A 10,536-nucleotide genomic window follows, 5' to 3' on the forward strand; every position below is an offset into this window, starting at 1 on the left:
TGGCTGCTCCTGTTTGTGGCTTTATAACAGCGTCTCTCTGAGTGGCTGGGGGCTGCAGGGGGGCTCTTGGCTCCTAAGGCAGGTTTCCCCCATCCCCCAGTGACCCAGCTAGGAACAATGGAGGCCACGCAGTACAAAGAGTGCTGTAATAAAGCTGCCAGAAGCTGATGTTGCTTTCCCCTCAGAGTTTTTCCAGGCTTATTTTTAGGCAGTTTACAATTAAGTCTTTTGGAGAAAAAAAAAAAAAAATAATTGCCATTGTGGCTTCTAAGAACTGTTGATATAAAAATCAGCCCTTTTAAAGACTGGTATTCAGGGACGAATACCCCAGGGAAAGACAAAAATCTGGATATGTCATGCCAGGGCTTTAGGCAACATGTTCAAAATAAAGCAAAAATGCATGGGTATTTCTTGCACTTTGTACTTTTTGCTCAGCCTCCAGTTCTGAGTCAAGGGTAATACATGTACGAGCTGCTTAGGAACCCTCGGGTTTTGCTGCTGCCGTGTTTGTGCGTGTGTTTATCTTGATCAAGTCCTATAATGCGAGCAGGTGAGGAGGGAGTTAGCGGGGCTTCTTGGAGCTCGGGCTGCCTGTGTCAGCTCTGTGAAGCAGGTTGTGTGAGCTTACGTGAGGGTGATTTTGGAAACCCTGCTCCAAAATCCCTGTTGTCCTTGTAACCGCTTCCGCCGAAGCGGATGGCGCTTGCAGCGTTTGCTTTCCGAGTCCGTCTCGCTCCGTGGAGTGTCAGGTGCCGCAGTTAGTTGTTGTTCATCAATATTTAAGCTAAATAGTTGTGGAGAACTGAGAAACATCTGATCAGTTAAGACTGGCAGTACTGAGTCGGAGCTCTGGCCTTTCTTCAAATATAGGATTACTTTAAATAAACATTAATAAGTTAAGGTGAAGTGCTTGGGGCCACAAGAGTGTCTTTGGAGTTAGAGGGTGGGGGCCTGGGTTAAACTGGAAGGGCTGGAGGTTACAGCCGTGAGGCGCTGGGGGGGCAGGGGAGCTGGCCACTGCAGCCACGTGTGGCAACCTGCAGGGTCGAGGGGAAAGCCAGCCCTCTGGCCCCGTGGCATCTGGGCTGGGTTTTGCTTGCTCGCACTCTTGCTAGAGGCTTTCTGGGGAAACGGTAACTGCGTTTTGACTTCTCGCAGACGTGGCTGTACACCCCCGGGGTTAACTTGTCCTGGTGGGCTTGGGAGGAGCCTGGTCGCTTCAGTGCCAGGTACAGCTGCTCCCTCAGCATCGCAGCCCTCTCCAAACCAGCCGGCTGCAACGAGGTCTTTTACTGTGTCATACCAGCACGGTCTTCATGCCAGTCCCTCTGCTGCCTTCTCACCTCAACTCATCCAGGGCCCACTCTCTCCTCTCTTGCTTCTCCCTCTTCCTTGGCTGCCCAACCTCTTAACAGAACAGCCACAGCTGCACCTTGTCTACACCGGCCAACCCGCCGCCCCTGAAGCCAGCCCACAGCTGGATATTATCAATGTTAATTAACCCAGCTTCATTCCTTACACCTCAGGACGGTGCAATCTGTCAAGAGGGTCCCACGGGCACGTGTGCTCGGCTCGGGAGCCAGCGTTCGGTTTGACTTGTCCCAGCCCCCTGCCCAGCCCAGGAGCCCACCGCAGGCTGCTGGGCTGGGCTCTGTCAGAGCAGTTGGTGAGGGTCTGGATACCACAGCATCATCTTGGGGGTGCTCAGGGACCCTGGGTGATCCGCTGTGTCTGTTGGAAAAGGCTGATTTTCCTTGGGGCTGGAAATGGGGAATCCCGAGCTGCTACTCCTTGTAGCAGTAACTCCCGGTGGTGAGGTCTGTGTGCAGGTGTGCTGGCTGTGGGGATGTTTTTCTTCAGTTTGAGAGCAGGATGAGCAGAATGTGCCCCTCTGCAAGATTGCTGTTTATCTGAGCAGGACCCATTTGCTGGGACAAGGCTGTCGGATTTGTGCCCCAGTGCCTCGGGCTCTAGGCAATTGCTGCCGGACCAGGACTCCTCGTGCAGAGCTGTTGGGTTTTTGGGAATTCTGTGTGTGCGTGCTTTTGTTGTTTGCTTGGTTTTGGTTTGTGTGTGTGTTTTTGGCAGCTATTGCTATTGTCAGCAGCAGCCCTGTGCATTCCCTCTGGCTTGCCTCTGCTCCAGCCACCTTCCTGCGGATGATGTGCTTGAAAAGGGTTAAAGCCCTTCAGAACCTTCCATGGCTTTCTGTGCTAAATTACTTTAAACTTTTGACGAGTAGGATGGCCTAGACAGATGTGTTGACATGGCAACAGCTCCAAGGAAACGCTCCTCAAGCAAGGAGAGCAGCTGGCCTCCAGTCATGACAAGGTGCTGCAGGCAGGGAGCTGCGCCACTGCCCTGGCTGTGCCCCCACATCCCGCTGTCAGCGCCCTGATTAGTGTGAATAATTCATACCTCTCCAGCAGCCTTTAATGCAGCTGCAGTGATGTCAGCAGCGCTAACGAGACTCAACCACTAATTTGCTGCATTAATAATAACGTCCTGCTTTTGCTCATAGCAAGTGTGTGCAGGGAAGGAGGTTTTCTGCGTGGTGGTTCTGGTTGTTGGTCCCCTTTTCACTCCAGACACTTGGAGCTTACGGTCGGCATGGCTGGGGTGCGTGCCGGAATTCTGGCAGGCAGGACTGCGGGGTTTAGCTCCTTTTCTGCCTGCTCTGGAGGTGGCAGACCCAGCTTGCTGCAGGAGCAGCGTGGTTAGGGTGCTGGGCTAGGGTTTGGGAGGTGCTGTGCGCTCACTTGCCAGCTTCGGCACTGTTTTCTGAGTGGAGGTGGGGAGGATCCTGCCTTTTATAGGTATTTAAGGAGTTACTTGCCTGCGTATCTGCTGTTACTGTACCCACCGTTTTCTGGGTGCTGAGGTCTGGGACCCTGGCGGTATTTTCTGCCCAGCACTGCTGTGCAGTTCGCTGGGGTTGGTGCGAGTCCCTCGTGCAGAGCAGGTGCGGTGGGCCGGTGGCTGAAGGAGAGGACCCCAGGTCTCGCAGAGCCATAGAAAGGAGCTCCGGTGCTTTGTGGCCATGTAATTCCCAGTTCCCCAGACCAGCAGCAAAGCAGCCTCTCCGAGTGGCTGAGATGGGAGCCGTTACCGGCAGAGGGAACAGCCTGTCCTGGCGTCGAGGGAGGTTGCATTTGCTCCCTTTGGAGAGGTTTTGCTATTTGGCATCTGTGTATCACAGCACCCGGCTCTTGAATTGAGCAATGGTGCTGTATACCGTGCTTTCAGAGCAGGAGAGAGCCCTGAGAAGCTACATGTTTTGTGTGGTTTTTTTTTTGGTTTTTTTTTTTTTTTTGGTTTTTTTTGTTTTTTTAATTTTTTGTGGGCGGAGTGGTGGTGGTCCTGGAGAATATTTACTTGAGCTGATGTAGCATTTGCCATGCAGGCAGCCCCCTGGGCTTCCCGGGCTGTTCGCAGCGCAGCGTGCTCCGCAGGCTCCGGGAAAGGGCAGCGCGGACCCAGGTGATTGCAGTACACGGTATTATTTACCCCATTGACGTCAGCAGCTGCACGCTCTCAGCTTCTCTCCGCGATAGCAGCCTGCAGGAGACAAGCTGCAGAGAGCTTAGGAACTCCCTAAATGCGCCTAACCTTTCCAGAACTCGGCGTATAATTCTCAGCTAAGTAAATGTCCATTTGTGAGTATTTTGGGAACAAACCTCCTATTAGCTTTCCGTGCGTGACTCCTTTGGCTCCTATTCTGCAAACCAACACCACATGGATTCTTATCAAAACACTGTAGCCTTTATTTGCTGATAAGTCACTTCAGCAGGGACTGTCACAGCAAACCACATTATGGCATTTTCCTTGCAGAAAATTACCACATCCAAGTGGCTTTTTGAGCAAAGAGATCTCTCCCTAAACCCCTATAAACTCCTTCCTAACACCGACTGACAGCCCTATGGGAAATGGAGCCTTTCCATTAGGGATATTGTATTGAGTGCTTGGGGGAAAACCCTGGAAAAATGGACAGATAGAATTTTTGAAATAAACTGGGAAGGTCTGATGTGTGAGTGTCCTTTCCCTGAACGGCGTTTTGTTGATGTCGGTGCTTGTAGATGAACAAACAGAAATCAGTGCATCTCGCAGCACGAGTCAGTTTTCTTTTTAGCAGCAGGTTGGGCTTGGGCAGAGTGTTTTGGGCATCCTGGAACCGTCATACAGTGCCGCTGGTGTGCGCTTCGGTCTCACCTTTGATTAAAAAGTACGGTTGCAGGAGTCTGGGTTAGAAAAAGCTGCTTTGCTGTGAGCGGAGCGTAAGGGGAGCAGAGCCAAGCTGCCTGCCTGGGGGTGCAGCCAGTTTTTGAAACGAGCCATGGGAGCCGTGCACTGAGCTGCCCCTCTCATCCCTGGAGCTTCGGGAAGCGGCAGAGGTTCCCATGGCATCCTGCTGCCGGCTTCGGCTGGTGGGAGCGGGAAGATCCCACACGTACGCCGTCTTCTTTAGAAACTGCTCCAGAGAATCATGTTGTGGCAATACAGCAAACCACCGTGTGAGTTCTTACAGGAGGGGAAGGTGATTTTATTTTAAACGAAGCCTGACTCGAATTGCTTCCACACTTGTACCCACATGCTCGCGAGCACGTTGCCGTGATGTGGTCTGTTGGGTTCCCTGCAATGATGCTGAGGACAGGGATGGTGCCTTAGGGCATCCTGCGTCTGTCTTTGTGGCTGCTAGGTCAGTGGTGATGTGTGGGTTTTGGGATATGCCTTTTGGCCCCTTTAGGAGCTGGCAAGGTTCAGTTTCTCAGTCTTTACCCCTCCTCCCAGCCCCCACCATTTATTCTGTGATTCCCCAGGATCAACTTCTTGTACTTTGTAATATTTGTTGGCTTTCTAATATAATATATGGTATTTCTGTTTGATGGCAGCTTGTGGATGGTAAATTAGTGGCACTGAATGGTATTCCCTGTTGCTGAAACCATAGGTTTGATTTTTTTTCATTTGGGGCCTTTTCTTTTAAATTAGAGGATACCGTGAGCTAGGCATGTCTCTTCCCTGGCTTCAGTTTCTGTTCTGTCTTGGGATTTTACACTTGCATTAACCTAAATTTTCTTAGTCTGCCTGGATGTCCACCTTTAGTTGTAATCACTCTTTTTTTTCTACTATTGTTCAGCCACTAAGAATCAGAATAACCTGTCCAGATCAGGCTAATACCATGTTTAGCCCACCCAAAGTATATTCCTTTAGACTTGGAAACCTCAGTTGGTGGCACAGTGGTATCTCGAGGCGTAAGCAACAGTACCGATGTTTTGCAATCAACTCCTATAACGCTGAAAGAAGAAACATTCATTATTTTGCAGGGGGCATTAGCAGTAAGAGGCATACCCATCCCCTCCGAGACAGCTTCCCTTCCTTGGTGGAGCTTTCACATTGCATCTCCTTTTTTTCTGTTGCCCCACCCATGTTTTTACCTCCCTGCTGATTGTCCTGCTCCAGTTTCTTTCTTGTGTCTTTCCTGTCTTTCACCAGTGCCATTTCTTTATGAGGCGGCTCATTTGTGTTAAATGCCGGAGGCTCGTCAGTTTATATTTACCGAAATTCCCAGCCGGCCGGTAGGTTGGGGGGGTTTGGGGTGTCAATGTCAAACGTGCAACAGAGTCTCCTACCTGTCACATACAAATGCTGGAAGGCTCTGTAGCCCCTCTGAAAAAGTATTCGTCGCCGTGGGCTGGGTTTGTCCATTTGTGTGTAAAATAGGCTCGTAGGTGCACGCACATGGTGGGGTGGCTCGTTCCTACCTTGCCTCTTCTTCTGCACATTTCAGTCCCGGATGCAGTCTCTTGGCACCTGTTCCTATCTACTTATCTTTTTCTAGTTATCACGTAAAATGTTATGGCATCGGTTTATTAATTCCTCCTTTTTCTGTCTGCCTTGGTGCTGTTGTTTCTCTCGTGCCAAGAGAACAGCCATCGCCAGTTACTCCCTATGCCCCAGGCTGGCTGCTGCAGCAGCAGCTAAATCTGCCTTATTTCTCCATTCATTTCCCTGATTCTTATTCCTTTGAGGTTTTGTGTACCTAATTCACGGTTGATTCCCCGTGAGAGTTGCCCAATTAGAAGTTTCTTTTCATCGTATTTAAAATGAGCTTTCTGACATCTGACCTCCGCTCCAAACACGCAATATAATATTCCCGTCAGAAAATAATCTGAATCAGCAAAAATCACAACGCTTTTGTTTGTCTTAACTTGCAATTCTCTACACTCGGTTGACCTGCTTGGCAGTGTTCCTTGTGTTTTGTCCCCGTTGGAGGCAGGGCTAGAGAATTTACGCACAGCTTTCCAGTTTTGTACTTTGAATGTCCACTGATGGAGGGAGAAAGGGAGGAGGGGGGAATTAATTTCTGCTATAATTTTATATTCAGTCTTCCACATTCTTCAGTGTCACGTGTAGGGTGTTCTTACAAATTATTAAGTAGTCATGCTCTGCTCCCTCGTTAGAAAATACACTAATTCAGAGCTTAAGTTCTCCCCCCTGCTTGTCATACAGCATTGCATTCAGTCACATCCTCAGCAGTGGCAGCTGCAGCTGCTTGCAAGCCCCATCCCACACGCGTCCCCTGCTTCGGTACCTGTGAAGCCCAAGTACCATCAGTCTGTTGCCGTTGTGCCTTTTTGTTTCCGCTCTTTGCTTCTGAGAATATCCTCTGTCGTGACCCTTTGAGGAGAGCATGCCATTAAGGACACAGAGAGGATGCCCTTTCTCCCCATTTACTTTATATAAAGTAAAAATCTTCCTGATATGTCCACATAGAACAGCATTTACTGGAATACGCCTCGTTGTCCGATAGGTTTGCGTGTTGGAAATGGCTTTAGCAGTCCAGTGAGCAAGTCCTTTTCTTGGATCAGGTCCTTTGGAAACGTACACTAAGAACCTTTAAAGAGCTTGCTCGCTCTGTTCATCTGGGGCTAAATTACCCGAGTCCTTGCTTATTTTTGTGTGAGCATAAACTTAGTTGAGCCTTTTCAGATCTAGATAATTTCCAAAATGCAGCCCCTCTGCCTTTCAGGATGGGCACATCTAACTGGACTGCCAGCTCTATTTAAGCAGTTCCAGTTTAAGTAGATCCAGCTGCTATTTGACGTGGTGATTAATTGCAAAATTCACCCACAATATTTTTTTATTTATTATTATTTTATAAGTAATGCAGCCTTCTGCCCACCAGCTCCATTCTTATTTGGAAATAACAGCCGTTAGGGTAAGACAGGTTGGTTGGTTTCTCTTTCTTAAATCTCCCAGAACAGCCACAGCTTTCCCTTTCGTGTTGTCCAGTGAGTTCTGTGCACGTTCCACCTGCGCCGTGTGTTCTTCAGTGAATGTGGGAAATGGACCTCACAGAGCCACAACACTTGCAAGAGGGGAAAATGTGGTTTCAATTAAAAATAAACTTGATTTCACTTGCACTCTTACGCCCACGTGCTCACAAGCAGCAAGATGTGTGTATCCATGTGATCTGGTCAGGATTCCTTGCAACGATGGATGTGGAAGGCAGGGGTGACGCCTGCGGCGGCATCTTTGCGTCTCCTGGGTCCTTCTTCCCTTGGCGGTGCACTGCTGGCTTTGGCTGTGCCTCTCGAAGGTTTTTCTGGCTGTGCCAGAATCGGTCTCTCCATCTGCTTCACTCCTCTACCCGCCGCTGAGTCTGGGAGCCGTCAGGATTACCTTGCCATGAGCTGGGATCCGAATGTCCTGTTAATCTAGATGCCACCTACACCTTCTATTCTTAAAGCCCTTCTCCCACACCGTGTTCCTCCCAGTGCTTTCACGCCTGGATGCTCCCGTTCATTCTCCACTGACATCAGCCGTCGTGTTTACGTGGTTTCTGTGGGCGGCAGGGGGGAACGGTCCCCTCGTCTCCTGGAGGCTGAGCTGAGAAGGGGCAAAGAACTGTATCTTGAAGGCATGTGGTCCCACTGAGAGAGGGAGAACCTCAAAAACCTTTCTCGTGGCCTGAGGTGGTGCTGAGCCCGGCTCTGTACTGCTCAGCTCCCAGGCTCCGCTCTGTTTATGGCGTTGGCCGCCTCGCAGGAGCTCGATGAAGGGATGCTCAGCAGCAGCCATGAAATACCCTCCGCCTTGCTTGTGCCGCGGGGTCTTGGGCCTGTCAAGAACAGGTGAAGCTCTTATTATTCTGGGGTTTGCTTTTATGGGCCTGATGGCTTGCTGTGGGAGAAGGTCTGTCCCTTGGGAGGAGCTGCAGGAAGGAAACCAGCTTGGATTTGCGTGCCAACAGCCCTGCGCTGCCTGCTGCTGGAAAGGAGAGGACTGCTGCCAGCGCTGGAGTGTTCGCCTCCCAGTGACACAATTCCTGGACACGTGAGCAAAGCGCAAACCAGCATGGGCGCTGCGTGCCGGCTTTGCGTGTAGGTGGGGGGGGGGGCTCGACACAAGCTGGGAAGAAGCATGGCTGCGATGGGGAGCATTCCTCTGGGCAGCGCTGCTCACCTGAGGGCTGCGCCCGGCCTGCAGCGCGCCTATGACGTTCAGATAACCCTGAGGGAGTGTCTCAGCAAGCAGAGCTGGGGAGGGGGGAGACTTCAGCTGACAAACCTGCTCTTACCTCCTGTCAGGGAACTGTTGTGCAGCTGGGGGGTGCATCCTGCCAGCGCAGCTCCCGCTAAACGCAGGGTGCTGTTCACCTGCCCAGGTCTGTGCTAGCAGGAGCAGCGCCTAGGTTGGGCTGAAGCTTTGCAAGACTAGAGCTTCCAGCTGTTGGCTGCGTCGCTGGTGGAGCTTTTCTGGCCACATGGCTGCGTTCTGGTCTGCAGAAGGTCCTTCCTGTACGTGCGGGTGATCAGGTTTTTGCAGTGCATCTGTGGGTGTGGGTTTGTCTTTTTTGAGCCGTCACTGACAGTATTTGCTGTCAGGGGCTACCTGCTCCTGCAGCCTTCTCCCAGGCACTCACCCTGTCCTTCCTTCCAGTGCACCCGCTCCTTCGTGGCTTGCTTTCCACTCTTCAGCTCATCTCCTCCCTGCCCTCGCTTTGCTCTGTACCAAAAGGACTTTGGGCTGAAGCTTCTCAAGGCTTATCCTGGCTGTTCAGGGCTCTGGTGCAGGGTGAACAGAGGCTGAAGCTCACACCCACAGGGACGTTACGTGCCGAGTTTGGCCGCGGTTCCGAAGCTACACACAGATTGTAAAAGCCTAATTGGCAGAATTGGTGCGTATGCATTCTGCTTTCACCCCGTGCTGAGAGTTGGCTGCTGCCCCGTGTGCGTTGTGTTCCCGTGGCAGCTGCTGATCCATCTCTCGGGGTTCAGGGGACACCGGCAGGGACAGCTCGGCTGGCCCAGGGCAGCGCTGTGCCCGGTGGCTCTGCCAGGGATTTAAAAGCTCTGACCTAGTCTGCGAGTCAGGATTTATCCCGGGGAGGGGGAGAGCTTTCTCCTGTCCCCGCCGGGATAAGGAGGGCTTAGCCTTTGCATTTGGGGGAGGGGGGGAGCGTCTTCCAGAGAGCTTGTGAGGTGAGTTGAGGTGACGCCTGAAGGTGGGCCCGTCCCTGGCTGGGCTTGGGCTGCTGGCGGTGAAAGGCTCTGGCTGGGTGGGAGAGCAGCCGCCGGCGCTGGGTTCTCCTGCCCTGGCCGCAGCCTGTCTTGGTGCCGCTGGGTGAGGAGCCCCGTCTCCCTGCGGCTCCTGTCACCCTTGGGTCTCTGGCTGGCATCTCCGCTGGGGTGGGTGCGCAGGCAGACGCGGTGCTTCCCCCTCCTCGCCCGGGCCACTGCCTGAGGCTGTAGCAGGAGTTTCAGGAGTCGGCAGAGGAGCTGCGGGAAAGCAGCCAGAGCGAGATGCTGCATGTGCCAGGCTTGGTGTAGAGCTAAGGCACAGCACCGCTGGTACGTCCCGGTGGAGCCCAGCGCCTGCTCGGCACTCCTGCACCGCTGGTACGTCCCGGTGGAGCCCTGCGGCTGCTCACGGGAGCGTGGAAGACGCTCAGCCAGGCGCTCAGTGCTCCTGCAGACCTGCTAATGCTCTTGCAATGTGTCTTGTGTCCCAGTGCATCATACGAACTGCTCAGCTGCAGCTGTTTGTGGCCAGTCGTAGCCGAGGTCGTGACACAAATGCCGTAGGGACAGCAGTTCCAGCGTGGGAGGACGAGGAACCTGCTGGGGACCACACTAATTTTTGCTCGAGATCTCTGGGCATCGCACTTTTCTTCCTGTTGGAAGGGTTTCCTCAGTAAATGCTGAGGGTCACAACAGCGTTGCAAAGTGATGTTGAGAAGAGTTACTGAGATTTTTTTTTCCATGTACACGCATACATCCTGACGTTTTGTGTCAGGTAACTGCTGTGGCAGTCCTGTAGAACTGTCGTGTTTTCCCTGTGTTAGTTATCTTCTGGTCTCTGATGCTCCCTCTGTGAAGAGCACGGCATCTTGCTGCCCCAGAGCCTTTCCTGGAGTTGCTCGTTCTCTCTGTGAATATAAACTTTCTGTCTTAAATCCCCAGAGAACGAGCCTGGTTCACTTCCAGCTTTCACCCACCACAGGACACAGGTCTAATGCTTCGGTCAACAGAGTAA

At 52.1% G+C, this 10,536-nt stretch overlaps 1 protein-coding gene across 3 annotated transcripts in view; it reads left to right on the forward strand.

The window, feature by feature from the left end:
- Window positions 1-10,536, forward strand: part of ALG9 (ALG9 alpha-1,2-mannosyltransferase) — a 77,998-nt gene that overhangs the window by 54,933 nt on the left and 12,529 nt on the right. For 2 of the 3 annotated variants that reach the window (XM_080366763.1, XM_080366762.1), the window contains exon 15: window positions 10,464-10,532. The exons of the other annotated variant lie outside the window; for it this stretch is intronic. In XM_080366763.1, the coding sequence (XP_080222889.1) occupies window positions 10,464-10,532 (69 nt within the window). The remainder of the gene's footprint in view (window positions 1-10,463; window positions 10,533-10,536) is intronic. 3 annotated transcript variants of the gene reach the window in all.

The sequence above is a fragment of the Falco punctatus genome (genome assembly GCF_963210335.1).
Source record: "Falco punctatus genome assembly, chromosome: 16".
NCBI lineage: Eukaryota > Metazoa > Chordata > Aves > Falconiformes > Falconidae > Falco > Falco punctatus.